The sequence below is a fragment of the Apium graveolens genome, unplaced genomic scaffold (genome assembly GCF_009905375.1).
Source record: "Apium graveolens cultivar Ventura unplaced genomic scaffold, ASM990537v1 ctg3685, whole genome shotgun sequence".
Classification (NCBI taxonomy): Eukaryota; Viridiplantae; Streptophyta; class Magnoliopsida; order Apiales; family Apiaceae; genus Apium; species Apium graveolens.
The window spans coordinates 69,400-91,435 of NW_027418214.1; the positions used below are offsets into that span (position 1 = coordinate 69,400).

The window sequence follows — 22,036 nt, forward strand, 5'->3', positions numbered from 1 at the left end:
ACCCGGCAGGGTTTGAGGAAAGGCCCGACACTTGATAGTGTTGTTCACAGGCTGTAGCAATAGAGCATTAGAGAACGTCCTGACATGGTTAGCCGGGTCGCCAGTACAATCATATGCTTTGATGGTGGGCATTTTAAACTTCCTTGAGATGTGAAAATTCATTATCTCTTCAGTGAACAATAGTTTTGGATCATCAGGATCTCCTTGGGGCATCAAATCACTTGGATCAACCCTTGGGGCTGCAGCCCTTCTTGGTGTTGGACCTTCCAGGTCTATGATAGGAGGAAAATCCTTTTGCCTCGCTGCAGGTAGAGATCTTGGAGTTAAGTGCATCTTCAGGTTACGCTTCAACCTTTGGAACTCAGCTTCATGAGCCCTGATCCTCTCCAGTACATATTTGGGAATCGCCCCTTGAGTGCTCCTAGGAGATGGTTGCCACTAGGCATCGGCTCTTTACAAGCACGCTTCTTCCTTGGAGCGACCTCGTCGTCCGATGATTCGAAATCTTTATCAGAATAGGGTCCAGAAAATTCTCGATCCTCAGTGATAGAAGCCAAGCCACGTACGTATTGGGGCGTCCGCTCTGGTCCTTCACTCCGATTAGAGCGTCCACTTTCTCTAACTTCGGTTTATAGAGGCATGTCGTAAGAGGGGTTAGTGGTCACGATCGTTGAGTACTCATACCCAACGGGTCGAGGGTTCACAGGTGTATGTAGCTGCTGAAATTGGGGATTCGTCCCAAGTCTGCCTACCCTAGTCTAACTCTAAACTCAACATCTATATAAAGGGCTCTACCCCTCAACCTAAAACTACATTTTTTGATTTGATTCTCTACAACACAAAGATACGTAGGCATCTTGCGAGGATAGCTAGTCCCACCGCGAGAACAACCATTAAAGTTCGAAATTCAACAACCCTAACATTAATTACAATCACAACCCTAGTTTTTCAGCCACAACATTTGGCGCCGTCTGTGGGAAGACAACAACAACCATGGTACTTACACGGAGCAGAAACAATGATGGAATAGACGATCCTGTCCCATCACAACGATCTCATCGATAGTGGAGATACCCCACACTCGACCTATACCACCTCCCAAGGTGGAGGAACCTTTATAGGGGCAACCGAGGCTCATCCACAATGGACGAATCCCCAGCTTGAGAAACCTAACATTTTTAATTTACTTATACCACTTATTTTATTCCTTTTCAAAATTTGGGACCTAAAGCAAATTCACCTCTCATTTGGGTGTATGAACCACGAAGCTAAAACAAATGCTAACCAATCATTGTGGCTAAGATTCAAATCCTCTTCACTAACCCTCCAATTACTCAAACATACCACACCAAACAACCCCTCTTATCTTTTCCCGGGCAAAATGTCCGTCGCACGTCTCTCCGACCCCATTTTCCGGCCACTATCCGGCCACATAACCTCTCTATACCCTCCACAACAACTCAAACTTAACAGAACTTCCGTACTTGTAACCAAAACAATGAAAAGAAATTGGAAACTTAAAATGAGCATGGTGGAACAGAGCCCGCCAAAATCAACGGTCGATATTAAGCAGTTTGTTGATTTCTTGTACGAAGATCTTCCGCATCTGTTTGATGATCAGGGTATTGATCGGACAGCGTACGATGAACGTGTCAAGTTTCGAGACCCGATTACTAAGCATGATAGTATAAGTGGTTATTTGTTCAATATTGCAATGTTGAAGAAGATCTTCACCCCTGATTTTTACTTGCATTGGGTCAAACCGGTAATATTTAGCTTCTCTCTTTTCCATTTTAAAATCGAGTTATACTTTATTCTAACGTCCTAAGATTTTAGATGAACTGTTTACTTCAGGAATTGATAGTGTATTAGCCATGGTAACATCAAACAGTTTTAGGAGAAATTTCTTAGGCAATTATATATGATGAATGAATGATTTAAGGTTTTCGATGGTTCTATGAGAGGAATATATACGTGTCTTTATGTAACTTTATAAAGTCTGTACCTACATGTAATTATTAAATTTTGTTCAACTACTTTGAAAGTACATGAAGAATCAAATTGTATGATAGCATTTTTATTCAAATTGTATGAATGTAACTCGTAAATGATTACTCAAATCGTGTGAATTGTGCTTTAAAGTTGTTTTGCCTATCCCCTTCAAACTTAATAATGGAAGTTTCCTGAAAGATTAATGTGAAAGATTAATGTGCGTGCTTGAGATGTTGGAGAAAACAAAATTTATATATTGACAATCAACTTGTTGATCTAGTTGGTGATCCTTCTTTTTATTTGGTTTTAGAGTGTTTATTGTTTTTGAATATGCTTGTAATGTTTATCAACTAAACTTATTAAAACAATTGATATTTATTTTTACCTTTTTTTATTTCTCTTACTCTTATATTGACATATATATCAATTGATAGTTTTATTATAAGTTGATAATTCCTATTTGTAGAACTTTAAATAATTAAAAATGTTACTACTTTCAGCTAAAACAATCCTTCATGCTCATATTTAGAATTCTAAGGCGAGTAAGAATAGTATGATTTAGTAAAAAATAATAATATGAGGATGAAAGTTTCATTCTAATTGAGTTGTCGTAGACAGGACCTTATGAAATAACGACAAGGTGGACAATGATCATGAGGTTTGTTCTTCTGCCCTGGAAACCTGAATTAATATTTACAGGCACTTCTGTAATGGGCATCAACCCAGAGACTAACAAGTTTTGCAGCCATGAGGTAGGATTCTGTCGCTAGTGAACTCAAATGGACAGTGCATTGTAGTGGTTTAATGGTTTACACTCTCTTCTCGTACATACTTTTGCAGGATTTTTGGGATTCTATAAAGAATAATAACTATTTTTCTCTTGAGGGATTATGGGATGTAATGAAGCAGGTACTTTTTCTTAAAGGTTGTTTTAAGCTTGTAACAGTATTTTTGTTCTAAAAGAATTTGTAAATCATAATTTGACAGTTGCGGATTTATAAGACTCCAGATTTGGAGACACCTAAGTTTCAGATATTGAAGAGAGCATCCACATATGAGGTTCTGTTCTTTCACTTAATATAGTTCTGATAGCATCAAATGTGCTTGCAAATAGAATTCTTTGTATTACATACCTATCTATTTTCCTTTAAGTATGAGTATGTTTTTACAGCAGCCTTATCTTCCTGCTTGTCTGCTTCCAATGTTTTTCACTGCAAAACATAAAAATATATTATGTATCAACATGCCAACCTGCAATGTTTTGCAATTAGCTCACAAGTCACAACTCAACATAATTTAAAGATGACATATTTTAAAAAAAAAATCAAGGAAAAAAAACATTATACAAATACAATAATAAATTCAGTTGCAAGTTTTAGTTGAATTACAGGTCAGAAGATACTCTCCATTCATAGTTGTTGAAACTGATGGTGAAAAGCTGGCTGGCTCAAGCGGATTCAATACTGTTGCCGGGTGAGTTTACAAACAAGAACTCATGCATGATTTGTACTCCCTGAGTTCCCGAAAGTGCTCTACTAGTTATATTGAGAGTTTCATTTTTACTATAATTTATAAAAAAATCCATAAACTTACCATCAGATTATCATAATTCATAACAATGTCACACTACTAAAAGAAGCACTCCAAATGTCTTTTGAGGTAAACAACTAAACATGAAATGAATCCAGAACTTTTTTATTTTTTTCCGGACATTACTCATTGTGGACTGGAGCTTTTTTTTTACTATGTTCATTATATTAGTCTGTTCTTTTTTGGAGACTTTTTGATATGGTCTGACCTGTGCAGTTACATATTTGGGAAGAATTCTACAACAGAAAAAATAGCAATGACAACCCCCGTCTTTACCCAGGCATTTGATGCTGATATGTCAAAAGTGTCTATCCAAATAGTTCTTCCATCAGAGAAAGACATGGACAGGTAATTACAGTGTTGAAATCTTGGTTAAGCTATGTATTATGGAACCACGATTAAATATTATTTTCCCCTCCAAATTCTGACTTCAGTAGAATTTTCAAAATATTAAGTGTCAAATTTAATAGATTTTTAAACAAAGAAATCAACTTTGTTCTTGTTTGCAGCTTTGAAACATACTATTTATATATGACACAGATGGAGTAATTTTTTCAAATCCCAAACTTTGTTTTCTCTATAAAAACCATTTTTTTTCTTACGATTGTATGCCTATTGTGCTGGTCCTTAACTAACAGAGGGAGTACAAAAAAAACATTTTTCTTTTTAATCAATAGTTAGCATACTGTCTTGGCAAGGGATTTACCAGAAATAAAGTGTAATTTTCTTTGTATGCACACTATGGGATTAATTAGTCAAGTCTATATTCTAACCAGCTTGCCAGATCCCAATCAAGAGGATATAAGCTTGAGAAAAGTTGAAGGTGGTATTGCTGCTGTACTAAAATTTAGTGGAAAGCCCACTGAGGACATTGTTGCTGAAAAAGAGAAAATACTACGATCTAGTCTTTTAAGAGATGGTCTGAAACCTAAGACTGGTTGTTTGCTTGCTCGTTATAATGATCCTGGACGAACATGGAACTTCATAATGGTACATTCTGGTCTTCTTTTGTCTGATTTTAGCTAGTTAAAGGCTGGCTGTTCCATTGTTGCCATGGTGATCGGTCCAGTTTATATGTTAGTTCTGAAAAACAAATCGGTATCCATGCTTCAGATCCTTTTTAATGCTTAGGGTTATGGCGATGATAATGGTTGTTCGTAGTATAAATCCAAAAAATTACAGGATACCAGCTTGCTTGTGTTATTATTTACTGTTCTAGGAACAAATAATCAGTTACCACTAAGTTTTAAAATTTGGACTAGTTAAATATGAATATACTGTTATGTTTGCTTCTAGATTTTCCTATTTCCCACTTCTTGTTCTTTTATTATAATACATCATTTTTCCAATTTATGGATGAGAACTGACGAGTTTGTTTTGTGTTCTTGACTTGTAGAGAAATGAAGTGCTAATATGGCTGGAGGAGTTCTCACTGGATTAGTAAGCTTTCTGATCGCGAACATTGGATTCTAGTCGATCCAAAGCTTATTCTTGGAAGTACCATTGACTCAGTGAGAGTGTAAGACGATTATTATAGTGAAGTCATGATAGCAAATACTGTTATAGGACCTCTGGATATAACCAGCTAAAATTTGCAAAAGAATTCAGATAACCGACAAGTAGTTGTGAAGAAACATAGAGTTCCTTGTGAAAATGTCAATATAGGAGATCGTCGTGTTCCTCCTATACATAAGATAAACTAAAGAAATTGTAAAGCCAGAACTTTACTTTTAGTCTTTAGATACGTCCTGTTTGCAAAGAATGTTTGTTCGATGTGTTTTATGATCTCTTTATTTGTTCTTATGACTATATGTAAAGTAGATGAAATGTAGTATAGTAGTAGGTATTAGAAAGTGGTTTTAGAAAATGAAAGACACACAAACAAACAAACACACATACAGAGAGAGAATTGTATGCATTCTCCGGTCCAAAGTTAAATGCAAAATAGCTATACATTGCTATAATACTAAAGTACGACTTGCACTCCAATGCTAGTCCAGGAATCGTAGTACTTTCCTTTCCTAATCATAGTTCTGAGTCGTCATATGTACTTCTGAGATATACCGTCATCTTTGAGTATGATGCTTGCAAATAGAGTTCGTTGATTTACTGTGTTATTATCTTCTGCATATCTTTGATGATCAGAGTATTGATCAGATGGCATAGGATGGACGTGTCAAGTTTCAAAACCCGATTGCTAAACACGGTACTTTCAAGTGGTTGTTTGTTTAACATTTGCAATGTTGAAGATCTTCACTCCTGATCTTTACTTGCATTGAATCAAACCAGTAATAGATTGTTTTTTGTATTCTTCGTTCTATTTACATATAGTATGGATAGTTTAATAGACATGTATGGTCAATTTCTCTATGACGAATAAATGATTTAAGGTTTTCGATTGTTCAACAAGAGACTATTATATAAGGTCATGTCCTTGTGAGTTGTGAGTATTAATTCTGTTCATGTACTTTTAAAGTGTTAGAAGTGTAAGCTAGATGTTTCCGGAATGACTTTTTTGATTCTAAGTATGTATAGGATATAATATTAGTTCATGATTTTGTAGCATCTTTCCATATTTGTAAAAAAAGTAGGAGTTGTTTTAATTACTTGGCCTGGGGTTGAAATAAGGAATTGGATTAAAATGTTATAGGGTTGAGGTTACGAATATATTTATTTAAAATATTATTAATTATTTAATTTTTATTAATTTAAAAAATTAATATAATTTTAATTTTATATTGATTTGACTTATCGATTTAATTTTGCGTTAAATATTTACATAAAATTATATACAAAATGAAAAATATATTTAATTTTTCATACTCATGTTTCATAACCATCTCTCCACTATGGCATAAAAAATTCATACATGGGAGTTTAAGTTATGAGTTTGGAGGATTGAATTTCAGAATCAAACATTAGGGATGAGTTAAAAATGATCCAGATACCTAAAAATCCTGAAACAAACTACCCTTAAGATGTTGAACATGATGAAATGTTGACCCTTAAGTGAATGATATTCAAAAAATAAGTTTCTCCTCTTTGCATACCATTATCCAATACAAAGTATATGAAGAATAAACGTGTGAGATAACAAATTATTCAAGAATAAATGTGTGATGCAACAAATTATTCAATTTGAATGAACAGAGACTTTTGTATGATTACTCAAAATACATGATTTGTGCATATATAATAGTTGTTCTATTTATTCTTGTACATAGTAGAAAAGTCTTTTTATAGCTCAAAATATAGTAAAAAAGTTGAAAATGAAAGTTTATGAACAATGTATATAGTTGAGATGTTTGTGGAAACAAAATTTCTATAATTTTTTCATCATTAGGATGCTTTCTATGTAAAAAATGTGAAGTTTGATGATTAGATTATTGACATTAATATATTGTACTAAATTGCGATGCTTTTCATGTAAAAAATATGAAATATGAAGTTTGATGATTAGATACACAAAATTGCTTATTTCTCACTCTCTCATATTTTTATATGTATTTATATAAATTTATTCAATGGGTAAATAAATTTACCCATAACCCATTTTACATATAATTTGCTTGCTCCAGAGATTATCCAATTAAATCTATTTTTGACCCATTAAATCAAGTTGGATATTTTTTAAAATTTAAATTTAAATCTATCAATCAAGATCTTTTCATAATTTTCTCATATCACCTATTATTTGTTGTACTATATTCCTTCATTGGTTATATTTTTGAATTTTAAATTTCAAATTACTTTTTTATAAAAAAATTATCACTAATTCATATATTACTTGATTTGTGTATTCAATTGAATTAGACTAATATATACACTTACACAATTATAAATGCACGTATAATCAATTAGTCTTCTTTTCTCAAAATTCAAATCTCAGTATCTCAGTTTTCTCTCTATTTTTTTGCAGGTTATCTTTGTATTTGGATCAAGTTTCATTTTTTAATGCAACATAACGAATAAGCAGGTTAGTAAGTCATATTTTAATATTAACATCGTGCATCATGTAGTTGATTCACATATATCATAATATCGATGAGGCTATACACAAGGAAACTAATATATCCACGTTATAGGTCTCTAATATTTATTGTCTTCATAATCACCGATTTTAGATTTAGTTATTTGTTGATATTTAAATTTAACCCTGATGCCCATTTTTTTATCTAATATATTTTGATTTATATGTTTTACAAAACGATGAATGCGAGATAAAGAGCAAGCACAAGAATAACTCGGTTTTTATCTTAAATACGGTTCGTAGACCAAATTTTTGATTAAATTTCTTATAGAGTTTTTAACTATTTTTAGGTGTTTTAATGTAGATACACATTTTGTGTAACTAAGTTACGTGAATTTAATTGTAGATACACATTTAATGTGTCTATCAGTGTTAGCGATTTTACAACTCAAATGCAAGTGTACATGTCGTAACAAGTAGTATAAATAATTTGTTCCCACAGAGACTAATTTTTAACTGTTAATTACCAAACACCATTCTTTTTCAAATTCAAGTCAAAACAAAATATAAACTGTTTACCAAATATCTCATAATCTAGGCACATAACTGCGTCTTGAGTTCTTCAATAACATCTCTATTTTAGTGTTCCAATTATTAGTCTAAGGCATCTAACTAATCGTCTTTCCGTATCTCAAGTGATCCTAATTCATTGACTAATTCCCGAATTCCTACGAAGAATTTAAGTTTCTGAACAACATTAACTACAGCCTTATATTGACTACCAAGGGTGTTCAAGTATATTCTCATCTTAAACACAAATTAACACATATGTCAATCCTTAATTATAGTGATTAGGTCTTAATTTAGATTTTCTCTTCCAAGTCAACCTAAATTACCAATTCAAGTTTAAGGTTGATCATTGCTTAAAAAGCATTACATACAAATCACTATAAACAATTGTAATGAACACCATAATAGAGAATGAAAGAGTAATTTATAGGAAATCACAAGAATCCATTACAGGCCTAGAAGCAGAATTAATTCAACGTCACAACAAAGAGAGATATACACAATGAATACATGGTAACAAGGTTACAATTAAGAAAAGTAAAGAGAAGAGAAGATAAAAACTCTAGATTTTGATCTTGCTTCACCAATTGTCCTCTTGAATTCTTCCCTGCTTTCTTTCTCTTGTGCTTCTCTCTGTTTTTGTGTGTAACTGTTCTCCCCCCAGTCACGTACGTGTCTAATGTTTTTATTTCTATTCCTACCCTGAACTAACTGCCCAACATCTAAATATTATCTTATTTTAATTATTTATTAACAATACAAATAAGTATCCTACATAAAGTAGAATTCTAAATAAGTATCCTACATATCATCTCTATCATTTTATAAGGCTAGAATTCTATTTTTAATATTGAACTTTATCAAATTTTTTTATATTTTTCATTTTTTTCTCAAAGAACACCTCATCCCCACACTTGGATGAGGCATTGTCCGCGATGACTCCAAAAGAAAACTTATAAGAAACTAAAAAAAAACTACTCTACGAAAGAAACAAAGAAATACTCCCATAGGTGTCATGATTCTTGGCGTGGAAGGTATTTCTTGATGAAGGTAAACATTTCGTCCATTTACTTGGCCATCTGTTCTTGATTCAAAACCTCGTTTTTGTTTCTTGTTGGAAGGTGTCTTTGCAGTTGTAGAAGAAGACATTATCGCAAACAAGAAAAACTTCTTTCGGAAAATTTATCAAACACCTCACGAGCGTCAACAATTCTTGGTCTTGTAAAATAATACTTTGTAACGATGGCAGCAATTCAGCAGGTGCAAGAAATACACACGTTGCTTTTCCAAAGACGAGACACATGAACTTTTCATGGGCATGAGTCTAGATTCAAGGGCATGAATTTTACTGATTTTTAACTCCTCCAATACAATGTCAGTACAAGGACATAGCGACCTTATTTACGATCCTTCCCACCATGTTGCTAATAGTTTCATGTTGTGCACATATTGCTGACTGAAAAATGTGTGTAAGCTGAATGTCAAAGTTGAATGACAGAGAATTTTCATGGACATGAATGTAAATTCATGGGCATAATTTTTGTTGTTTTTTTCAATTCATGGGCATGAATTTGCACTATGGCCATGATTTTTTTCTGTTTGTTTTTTTTCACATCAAATTTCTTGCAAATTTTCCACCTTCCGCATTCAACCTTACCTAGCAACTGAAACACTTCACGAAACGCATTAAGGTTCCTTATGGGAATAAAAATTATACAAAGTAAAATACATCCTAACCTACAATAACAGTAAAAAATAAAAGCAAATTAAAAACAATACTTTATATACATTAACCGTACCACACACTTGGGTTACCTCCCAAGAAACGCCTTTTTTATAGTCATGGCTTTGACTATTCACATCCATCATAGCTCTGAAAGAGTGATGGATGAGACATTACGATCAATATCACCACCCAAATATGATTTCAATCTCTGTCCATTAACCATGAATGTTCTCCTGGTTATCTTCAACTTCAATAGCACCATAAGAATACACCTAGACACTTTTGAAAGGCCCTGACCAACACGATTTAAGCTTTCCAGGAAACACTTTAAGTCTCGAGTTGAATAATAATACCATTTGACCTTCCTCAAGTTCCTTGTGTATGATTTTCTGATCATGCCACTTCTTCATCTTTTCCTTGTAAATTCTGGATCTCTCAAATGAATTCAATCGAAATTCATCAAGCTCATTTAGTTGATGAAGTCACCTTTCTCTAGGTGCAGCAAAATCAGAATTTAGCTTCTTCATTGACCAAAAAGCTTTGTGTTACAATTCCACGGGCAAATGACAAGATTTTTCGTAGACTAACTGATAAGGTGATAGTCCCAAGGGTGTCTTGTATGCGGTCCTGTAGGCCCAAAGACTATCATCTAGCTTCTTCTACCAATCCTCTCTTGTAGAATTTACCGTATTTTCCAAATTTTGCTTGATTTTCCTATTAGATATTTCGGCTTGCCCGTTGGTTTGAGGATGATAAGCACATGCTACCTTGTGACGAACCCCATACTTTAACAATAATGTTGAAAATTGTTTGTCACAAAAATGTGTCCCCCCGTCACTAACAATAGCTCTTGGTGTCCCAAACCGAGTGAAAATATTTTTCTTCAAGAATTCCAGCACGACAGACGCATCATTGGTTGGGGTGGCTATGGCCTCAACCCACTTAGAAACATAATCGACAACCAACAGTATGTATTGATTTTGAAATGACATCACAAAGGGTCTCATAAAGTCAATACCCCATACATCAAACAATTACACCTCTAAAATGTAATTTAAAGGCATTTCATTCCTTCTAGATATATTACTAGTACGTTGGCATCGATCACATCTTTTCACAAATTCATGAGTATCTTTAAAGAGAGAAGGCCAGTAAAAACCTGATTGTAAGACCTTTGTTGCAGTCCTATCACCTTGAAAGTGACCACCATAAGGAGAATTATAACAATGATTCAAGACACTTTCTATCTCGTCGTTAGGAATACACCTTCTTAGAATATTATCCGGACAAAGCTTAAAGAGAAAAGGCTCATCCCATAGAAAAGCTTTAACCTGATGCAAAAACTTTTTTTTGTTGATAAGTAAATTCAACAGGAATGACATTGCTTACCAAGTAGTTAACAAAATCAGCAAACCAAGGCAAACCCTTGGTGTTGATAGCTATAAGTTTTTCATCATGGAATGAATCATCAATCATTTGATAATTATCAAAATTTTGTGGTTCTCCAACCTGGATAGGTGATCAGCAACTTGATTTTCGGAACCCTTCATGTCATTGATTTTCAAGTCAAATTCTTGCAAAAGTAGAACCCATCAAATCAAGCGAGGCTTTGCATCCTTTTTCTCAATAAAATACTTGATAACAGAATGGTCAGTGTAGACAATCATCTTGATACCCACAAGATAAGACCTGAATTTCTCAAAAGCATATACAATCGCAAGAAATTCTTTTTCAGTAGTTGTGTAATTAAGTTGAGCTTCAGAAAGAGTCTTACTTGCATAGTAAATAGAATGAAAGAATACCATATGCATCGATAGTGGGAAGCCTAATGTATTCTCAAGTTTGTACTCATCCTGACATAACATTCATTGCTGGAATGTTGGGAAGATATTTGAGTAATCCGGGAATGGAGCAATGAAAAGCAGTGAAACGCCCGCAAGGGTTGGCTCAGTTGGTTAAAGAGGGGATAACTATCCTCTTGGTCACTGGTTTGAATCCCACGGGAGGAGAATTTATGATTATACCTCCTGAGTCAGAGCCTGTCGCTAAAATACGGTTTACCTTGGTTCACGTGGTTTGTAGGCTATTGCGTGAGCCCGTAGGGTTTACTCAGTGCACACCCGAAGGGTAGCAGCTGCGGGTTACCTGCGATAAAAAAATAGTGAAACAAATATTGTTGTATTTGAAGAAAACAAAAGACTATGTGCTCAAATACAGGAAATCAGATCATCTAGAAATCATTGGATATTCAGATTCTGACTCTGGAGGATGCAAAGATGAAAGAAAAATCTACTTCAGGCTATGTTTATCAACTAGCTGGTGGAGCGATTTCATGGAGGTCTTCCAAACAGACGCTCATAGCTTTATCCATCATGACTGCAGAATATGTAGCATATTTTGTGGCATCCAATCAAGCTTTATGGATGTGAAACTTTATCACTGCTTTGCGTATCCTTGATGGTTTTTAAAGGCCATTAAAGATATTTTATGATAATAAATCAACAGTGGAGTATTCAAACAACAGTAGGAGAACTATAAATGCAAAACATATAGATATTAAGTTTCTAGTTGTTAAAGAAAAGATTTAGAGTGGACAGATTTCGATAGAACACATTGGCACTAACTCCGTGATTGTCGATCCGCTCACTAAGGCGTTAACACATAAGGTTTTTCATGAGCATACTGTTCATATGGGTGTTACCTTATGTGATACTTTGGTTTAGTGGGAGTTTGTATTTTGGTGTTTTATGTAATAAACATTGAGTTGTTTATATTCTGCAGAATACAGTTGATGGAATTTTATTAAATATCGCTCTACTTTTGTTTAATTTTCTTATTATGGTTTAATACTGAGTTGAGAAAATTAGAATCAATCTCGTTAGAGATTGATTAAGGACTAGTTGGAAATATACATTATATAGATCACATTATATGTAATTTTCATGCCACTTATCCATACATTAATTCATGTCGTTAAATATATTTGTATGGTGACCATGGAAGGTTTAGTCACGTAAAGTTTGTGACGAATGCCGCCAGAATCTCACGCATATATAGTAGACAGATCGAATTGTTTTGGTAAAATATAAGGATGATAAATAGCATAAAGTTGTACACTAAAGTTTTGTATAATTGATTATGGATTCATATGAAGCCCAAGTGGGAGATTGTTATTATTATTTTAATAATTATTATTATTTCATGGGCTACATATAAATATATCAATTATATTTGTTATTTATTATATTGGGTTAAATTAAGTGATCAAATAAGAAACCCAATTAGATTTTAATTTATTGTATGGAACTAATAAATGATAACTATATCAGGCCCAATCCGAACATAATTAATGCGCTATTAATTGCGCGACCAGGGTTTATTTTCATCCCTATCAATTACTCCCTCCGTCCCACTGGATTGTTTACCTTACTTTTCGGCACGCTTTTCAATGCTCGTTTAAAGTATAGTTTCATAATATTTTTGTAAAAAAAATTTTTAAATAAAAATTTTATGTTTAAACTTTTATTCAATAAAAATTTCTTGAGAAAATATTATAAAACTATATTTTATACAAGTCTCGAAATACGTGCCGAATAGTAACGTAAACATCTCAGCGGGACGGAGGGAGTAATAAATATGAATTCTTTGTCCTAATAGAATTAGAAAACCTAATGTAGCTGGGTTGTTCAAAATAGTGATACTATAACCGGTATCAAAATACTAATAGAGTAATAGTAAATAATCCAACTAGAATCCAAGACCGAATAGAAATCGGAAACAAAGCAGGCGTGGTGTATAAAAGGAGATTGAAGGCTCGAAACATCTTTAATAAAAAATCTTAAACTCCAAATTGTTGAGGGCATCTATCCCTATGAACCGGCAGCAAAGAGGTATGCTTGCTTGTTATAATTGATTTGATTTGTGTGTTTTGATTGAATTAGGGTTTAATTGATCCGTAGAATTTGTGTGTTTTGAATTAATTAGGGTTTAATTGATCCGTAAAATTAGTGTGTTTTGAAAGAAATTAGGTTAGTTTTCTCTTTAATTGATTTGATTCGAAGATGAAACAATCAAGATATATAATGTCTGTATCTGCAGCAAATGTTAGTGTTGTGCCACATAGACGACATGAAGGCTTGTTTATTGTGAATGGTCAGCTTTGCACTAAGAATTTGTTTCCTGGTGACGACGATAAAGACGATTTGCTGTTTCTCCAACAGAATGAAGATGGAACTGAGGAGGTTCACTACAGGGTTTGGGATCCCTCTACATCTCCGTTAGCAGCTGTCGTTCTCAAAGGAGTCGATTACTTTTCGATTAAACCTGGTGCCAAGGTCTTATATCTCGGAGCTGCTTCTCTTGCCACTGTCTCTCATCTTTCCGATATCGTTGGCTCTTCTGGGATGGTCTATGCCGTCACTTCTTTTTCTTCTCTTTTTACACAATTGTCTGACATGGCAATCAAGCGTACTAATGTTACACCTATTAATGAGGATCCCAGTGATCCTTTCAAGTACCGAAATCTTGTTGGAACTCATGTAGATGTTATGTTGTCTGAAATTCCTCTCGACTGTCAGGTTCAGATGATGGCTTTGAATGCATCATACTTTCTCAAAGTCGGAGGTCATTTTGTTGTATCTTTCGAGCCAGAACGTATAAATTTTGGTCTGCCTATCCCGTTTCGGTCCGTAATTGTTTTACAATATTCAAGACTACATGGACATCGTTTGGAGCCATCTCAGGAGGTCAACATTGGGGGAGGCCTTTTTTATTATGTTGGCACCTACAAAGGCCGAGCCCAAGTAGAATCGCAAACAACTGTCAAGCACTGTTAGACTCGCGTGCGTACAATTGGGAACTGGAACTAGACTCTCTTCTTTGATATTCTACTGCTACTACTTGACTGTTACAGGAGAGATTAAGCTTTATGCAGTTTCTTTAAACTTTGGTAATGTTTTTTATGCTAATTAATTCCTCATTTGTATTTGGTATTATGTAATACTGGTGGTTGACATTTTTGGTGCAGTCATCTATTTATATATCTAGTACTAGTATTCGCAAACATGGGTTTCCATGTTGAGCAATTTTATTCTAACTGAAATGTCTTTGCCCCATCCCCCCTTTTGCGCAAATTTACATATTTGTCTCAGAATTTCAGTAAAATGCAAGATAAATTCTGTTGTGTTGCATGTTTTTATCTACTCTATTCGGTTATGACATTTTTCGTATGCTCAAGTATTTACTGGTTCTATGTAAATTGCAATCCGTAACTTTAACAATCTTATATGCTTGCTGCTATTAACTTTTCTGAGGTTATAAAATAAGCTCATTAATGTGTGTGCATTGAATTCTTTTTGAAGAGGATCCTGAGTATTCAAGTATTTACTGGTTCTATGTAAATTGCAATCCGTAACTTTAACAATCTTATATGCTTGCTGCTATTAACTTTTCTGAGGTTATAAAATAAGCTCATTAATGTGTGTGCATTAAATTCTTTTTGAAGAGGATCCTGAGTATTGCGACGTGCTGATCTGCTGCACTGGCTGTTGGCTAGGTAGATATTGCAGTACGAGATACAGGCAAGGTATTTACTTTTGTAGTTGATCTTTCTATTGGACTCTAAGATTGACATTGTATTAAAGCTGTATACACCCTTCAACCTATGATAGAAGAAATCATGAAACATGCTTTGAATGTTAGGTGTTTGCGATTGTATATAATAAATAATTAAACTTTTTCAAAACAATGTTACCATTTTTTCAAATAACTCCTTACTGTAAGGGTTGCTTCAGGTCAAACAATTAATGGAGTAACGGCAGTATAATACTATTACGTGAAAATATGAATCCCATGCATTCACGCCAAATTATAATTTACCCGTACTGTATCGTGGTATAATGCGGTATAACTATAAAACAGCCCGGCATATAATTTGACTGCAAAATAAATCTCAAATAACACACCATAACAGGACACAAATACCTTTACACTCTTTAAGTTCTGATCTATAAATACAAAAATTGTAACTATATTATATATTCACTACTAGAGGTGAGTTCTTTAGTTACTGTAGGCATCTACATCAATTTTGAGTAGTGTACCTAAAGATAAAGAATTTGCAGCAGAGGACAAGAGATCAGCAACATTATGACATATTTTGGCAATGTAGCTGCAAAGCAAAGGTTGGTTTTCTTTATTCTTTGAGAATCATAGTAAATTTTAAATCTTTTTCGATTTACGAGACTTGTTTAGTTAAATTCTTGAAAATTTGAGATGGGGTTTGGTGTTTGTGGCAAAGAAATGGAAGGAGATGATGGTTTGAAGACTTTGGAGTGTTTAAGAAGGAGATTGCTTGCAGAAAGAGCTGTTTCAAGAGCTGCCAATGAAGAGGCAGATAAGTTAGGCATTAAGGTAAGATATATGTATCATCGCTTTAGAATATAATATAAGATCCTCGTAAATCATTCTCTTAATACCTCGAGGTTTTAGGAAAACTGTTAACTTAATATTTACTGCATATTCACTGGTTTTAGTTGTGATCTAGTAGATAGATTTGGATTTATTTGTATTTTTTTATTTTGATACAGTTGATTGAATTGGAATACAAGTTAAAACAAGAGGTGAAATTGAGGAAAAGAGCTGAAAAGAGGCTGAGATCACTAATCAAGAAACTTGAGGCCTTGAAAATAGTACATGTAGTTTCAGATGAATCATCATCATTCAATCACTCAAGCCCATTGGAAAAGAGTGATTTAGGATTTTTATCTTCATCATCCTCTGTGTCGTCTCTTTCATACCCTGATAAGCAAAAGAAAAAGCCCAATTTCCCAAACAGAAACTCCTCGAATTGTGAGCTTGATAAGGCAGATAAAAAGGATGAGTCTACAAGTTCAGAAATCTTAAAGCATATTGATGTTGATTGATAGTGGTGCATCCAGTGAAAACCAAAGTTTTAAGATCAATTCTGATGAAACCGTCTCTGAGAAATCCGATGATCATTCACAATGTACGCAGTCCAGCTACGAGGAGAAGGTTGATGATCATAGGTATGTCAAAAAAATCCAATTTCCGCAATGTTTCATTGCATTTTGTAGATAAAAGAAACTGTCCAGATATGTTTGTTTTTTTAACTTCTGAGGATCTTTTGAGTTCTTGATATTTAAAAATTCAATCTTTATAGTTCAAAATCTTTGGTCGAGGACAAGGAGAATGTAGGAGAGAATCGTCAAGATTGGGATGAAACTAGTGTTGATAATTCGATGACACTGGTAGCTGTTGATATTCAGGCATCAACACCGACTACCACTACTACCATTGAACCACTTATAGCTGAAAATGCTGGAGTTAAAGATGTTCTCGACACATTGCGATATGTAAAGGAAGGGCTTCAATGCTCAATGCCATAGGACACATATGATCAGAGCAGGTTATTAGTTTATGTTATAATCTAATCCTAATATAATCATTCCATTAGATGGTATTTGTTTGAGCTCTTGTTAATTTTGATACTGGAAGTTCTGTTTTATATTGAAGTAAAATAGCAGGATTATCTGCCAATGAAGAGGCAGATAAGTTAGGCATTAAGGTAAGATATATGTATCATTGCGGTAGAATATAATATAAGATCCTCGCAAATCATTCTCTTAATACCTCGAGGTTTTAGGAAAACTGTTAACTTAATATTTACCGCATATTCATTGGTTTTAGTTGTGATCTAGTAGATAGATTTGGATTTTTTTGGATTTTTTTATTTTGATACAGTTGATTGAATTGGAATACAAGATAAAACAAGAGGTGAAATTGAGGAAAAGAGCTGAAAAGAGGCTGAGATCACTAATCAAGAAACTTGAGGCCTTGAAAATAGTACACATTGTGATATGTAAAGGAAGGGCTTCAATGCTCAATGCATAGGACACATATGATCAGAGCAGGTTATTAGTTTATGTTATAATCTAATCCTAATATAATCATTCCATTAGATGGTATTTGTTTGAGATCTTGTTAATTTTGATACTGGAAGTTCTGTTTTATATTGAAGTAGAATAGCAGGATTAGTGTGATAGTAATCAATAAGAAGCTGTGCTGATAGATTTTAAAAGTATTATATAGTCATGGATTAGTACAATGTGTAGTGATAAATTTCTTGTAATGACATGATTAGTTTTGTGTTATTGATCTTATAATTTTGCTTATTCAATGTTTTCTTTTCAAAATTTGAACTGGGACAAGGCATGAGTACAGTCTGTGGTCTGACATTGACATGTTATCTCGACTCCTAGAAGGCTAGAACTAACAATGAAATGATGTTCATTGTTCATTTACATTTAAGTGTATTCACTTAGAAAATCTACCATAACTAATCAAACGGTCCCTTACATTTTAGTGTATTCGCTTAGAAAATTTACCATAACTAATCAAACGGTCCCTTAAATTTAAAATATAAAGAATGTCATATTTTCCCTTTTCGAAGGAACTCCAAGTCCCCTTTAGTTATTCCTTAAATTCAAAATAAAATAAATTTGGTATATATAACAATTGATTTCGTAAATATTCAAAATTTAATTTCTATCAATCATATCACTTGAATAACATACTTACTTAATTTAACAATACTAGCTTAAAACTCGTGCGATACACGATCGACACATTTTTTTTAATATTACATAATTTGAAAAAAAAATACTTGAATTCAATTCTTAATTTTGTTCATTTAAAACTTTAAATGATATGATTTCATGATAATTATATAAGTAAACGTATATGTTCATAACTTTTTAGAACATTTAAATTTATTTAAAGTGATAATATTAGTAAGGGAAAATATTATTATAATGGAATTATTATTTTATTGAGGGTACAAAAATGTCTCCATTATGTTGGTACCTTAAAAAACTATTATTTTAGCATGATGATTAGTTAATCGATTAACTTTAACTCTATAAAAGATATTTGAAAAAGGCAATATTACAGATTGAACGATACAGTTTTATTGATAATTCTAAGTGTATTTAGAAAAAATTATGTTTTAAATAAAATTTGATTTTTTTATTTCACATGAATAGGATACGAATTATACTTAGTCTAATATTAATTTGATTTATCTCCGATCAGTGATTTATATTATTTTATTTTAACCTGATGCCCAATACACCGACCAAATCAAACTAATTATTTCTAGTTTAATTTTAATTTTTTTTTAAAATTCCGGATCAATAAGATAATTTTGTTTTAGATTGAATAATTAGTGTATATGTTTTTTTGTTGGTCGAATTGTATTTTTATTTTTATTTTGTGTTAGTTTGAATCAATTATATAATGTATTTTTTTATCCTGGATAAATAAAATATATTATTTTGTTAATCGAAATTCATTAGTATAATTTTTTTAGGAGAATTGATAGTATTATTATTTTATCTTAACCCGAGTCACATTATATATCAATTAAATCTTAAGAATTATATTTAGTTTGTTTAAATTTAATTTAGCCCGAAATAACAAATTAGAATGATATAGAACTCAATATAAATTAAAATTTAAATTGGTAGAAAAAGTTGAATTTAACATAAATTATAGTGATATAGAGTTCGATATAAAATAGAATTGAAATTGGTAAATTAATAGAGAAAGTTGACTTCAATATCAATTAAAATTAGAATTGAATCTTAAAAATTATATTTAGTTTGTTTAAATTTAATTTAGCCCGAAGTAACAAATTAGAATGATATAGAACTCGATATGAATTAAAATTTAAATTGGTTGAAGAAGTTGAATTTAACATAAATTATAGTAATATAGAATTCGATATAAAATAGAATTGAAATCGGTAAATTAATAGAGGAAGTTGACTTTAATGTCAATTAGAATTGAACAATTAATTAAGGGTAATTAAGTAATTTCAGCAGGTACCGACCGACCGACTACCAAATTTTTAATATTTCATCTATTATAATACAGTATAGATAGATATCTCTTGTCTCTGCTTACAATATAATAATTAGAATGTGTTATATTTTGGTTCAACGGTGTAATATATAAGTGATGATGTCAAAGAGTACTAAAGATGTCAACATCATTAGTGTTCCTTATCAAAATGTGAAGAAAAGGCTAAATGGACATCTGATCTAAGGAGAAAAATGAACTGTTACATTTCATAATCATTTTAAACTTTGGGTTAGTCTTGTTAACAGACATGGATTTGTGTTAAGCAATCTTCTCACAAATTGGGGGAGATTGTTGTAAAAGACATGCATGTACTTTAACAAGACTAAGACATTTTGTCAACCCTAAGTAAGTTGTATTGTTATCTTAATTTGTATTTTGTACTTGTAACACTTAAAGTCTGTACAAATGTCAAAGGAGCAGACTGGAGCCTTTTTCTATAAACAGTGTCAAGCCTAAGAATTCTATCTGGAAGAAGATCAAGAAGATCATGCCTTAGAAGAATTATGAAGAAGCTTTGAGTTGAATAAATCTGTTTTAGGAAAAATACTCTAAGTCAAGATATCTACAAGTCACAGATTTAATGTTATAGAGAAGTCATTCGAGAACTCCAGAATGGCTTATAGAGAACTCAGAGATATCGACAAGCCAAATTGAGGACATGAAGATTGGAGATATCGACAAGTTATTTATTCACTAGAGAACTCAAAGTTATCGACAAGTCAACATTCATTAGAGAACTCTGAGTTATCGATAAGTCAAGTTCCACTAGAGAACTCAGAGATATCGATAAGTCAAAATTTACTAGAGAACTCAGAGATATCGATAAGTTAAAATTCACTAGAGAACTCTGAGATATCGAAAAGTTAAATTTGACTAGAGAACTCTGAGATATCTACAAGTCAAGAAGTCACTAGAGAACTAAGAGTTATCGATAAGTCAAAGTGAAGATGTGAAGACTAGAGATCTCGACAAGCCTAAATTCTCTTATAGAAAACTGAAGACCTCTACAAGCCAAACTAAATATAGAGTACTAGAGATCTCGATAATCCAATATACTTATCGAGATGTCAAGTTTTCTATAAACCTAAACTGGAGATCTCGAGGTAAAATCTCAAAGTACAAAGTTGCAGATCAGTTCAATATCCAAGATTAACAATCAACAAACAATCCAAACAGCTTGGTTGACAAGTATACAAAAAGCATCTTGAAGAATGTGCAAGATCAATGGTGAAGATTAACTGACAAAGGAAGATAAAAGTGAACACGGGGTGCCAAGATATGCTAAGCCAGAAATGGAAGATCTACTTTTCTATAAATAGAAATGACAAGTGACAGTTTAGAAAAGCTAATAGCATGTCTTATTGTACACTGTGTAAACCAACAGTTAACTAAGTTATAAAGTTAACACTGGTCCTTTAGTCAGTTGTAACAATTTAGATAGTATCTTGTAACACTCTCAAGAAAGAAGCTAAGCTCTTTAACACCAAAGAGCCTAGAAATTTTGTAGCAAAACATTCTTAATTTTAATACAAAATTAAGTAAGTTTTAAAAAGATCTGTGTTCCTTATTCTTGCATGTTTTAATTTCTACAGTAACACATTTCATTACAAGATTCAATTTACTTTGTTCAACCAAGCCGAAAGGATTCAAGAAAAGCTTAAAAACAGTAAAACACATTCATCCCCCCCCCCTCTGTGTGTTATTCATTTCCTAACAAGTGGTATCAAAGCAAAATCTGAAAGTAAACAGATTAAAGATCTTGGAAGAATGAATACACAGAAAATCAGTAGCATCAAAATTCCTACCTTTGACAAAGCTAACTACACTCTTTGGAAAAAGAAAATATTGTTGTTTATCAGGATGGTCAATCCACTTTATATTCAGATACTCAAAAATGGGCCCTTCACTCCTATGATTAGAGTTGAAGAATCAACAGATGGTGATATGGTCATTCCAGCTCATTATACTCCAAAAGACCCTTCTGAGTATACTGAGCCTGAAAAGGAGAAAGTTTCCCTGGATAGTGGCCTGCAATTAATATTGATTGAGTCACTTGACAATGTGATGTACAACAACATTGTCAACTGTGACACTGCCAAGCAAATATGGGAAAAGATTGAGATACTCTGTGAAGGAACTGAAGAAGTTAGGTCAAATCAGAGAAGGATACTGATTTCACAGTATGAGGGTTTCATGGCTAAGCCAAAGGAAAGTATTACTGAAGTGTTTGAAAGATTCAACAAGCT

General features: G+C 32.9%; 2 protein-coding genes across 13 annotated transcripts; both read left to right on the forward strand.

Annotated features, from left to right (window-relative positions):
- Nucleotides 1-1,246: 1,246 nt before the first annotated feature.
- On the forward strand, nucleotides 1,247-6,042 carry LOC141701293 (heme-binding-like protein At3g10130, chloroplastic). Of its 4 annotated transcripts, none has more exons than XR_012566742.1 (9): nucleotides 1,247-1,765; nucleotides 2,607-2,744; nucleotides 2,833-2,901; nucleotides 2,980-3,051; nucleotides 3,383-3,465; nucleotides 3,799-3,930; nucleotides 4,359-4,572; nucleotides 4,979-5,101; nucleotides 5,728-6,042. XR_012566742.1 is itself a non-coding variant. In XM_074504975.1 (8 exons), the coding sequence occupies exons 1-8, from the start codon at nucleotides 1,256-1,258 to the stop codon at nucleotides 5,021-5,023; spliced, it is 1,263 nt and encodes a 420-aa protein (XP_074361076.1). In that variant the 5' UTR covers nucleotides 1,247-1,255; the 3' UTR covers nucleotides 5,024-5,385. The 4 variants fall into 4 exon arrangements, 2 of the variants coding, with proteins under 2 accessions (XP_074361076.1, XP_074361077.1); XR_012566743.1 differs by having other exon boundaries at nucleotides 5,740-6,042; XM_074504975.1 differs by lacking the exon at nucleotides 5,728-6,042 and having other exon boundaries at nucleotides 4,979-5,385.
- A 7,484-nt stretch (nucleotides 6,043-13,526) lies between these two features.
- On the forward strand, nucleotides 13,527-18,040 carry LOC141701292 (rRNA 2'-O-methyltransferase fibrillarin 2-like). 9 transcript variants are annotated; one of them, XR_012566735.1, is made up of 8 exons: nucleotides 13,527-13,738; nucleotides 13,947-14,796; nucleotides 15,352-15,432; nucleotides 15,974-16,030; nucleotides 16,147-16,259; nucleotides 16,436-16,894; nucleotides 17,029-17,433; nucleotides 17,610-18,040. XR_012566735.1 is itself a non-coding variant. In XM_074504972.1 (2 exons), exons 1-2 carry the CDS (start codon nucleotides 13,720-13,722, stop codon nucleotides 14,681-14,683), a joined length of 756 nt encoding a protein of 251 aa, XP_074361073.1. In that variant the 5' UTR covers nucleotides 13,527-13,719; the 3' UTR covers nucleotides 14,684-14,943. The 9 variants fall into 9 exon arrangements, 1 of the variants encoding a protein (XP_074361073.1); XR_012566736.1 differs by having other exon boundaries at nucleotides 17,631-18,040; XR_012566739.1 differs by having other exon boundaries at nucleotides 15,913-16,030; nucleotides 17,029-18,040.
- The last annotated feature ends 3,996 nt before the right edge of the window (nucleotides 18,041-22,036 follow it).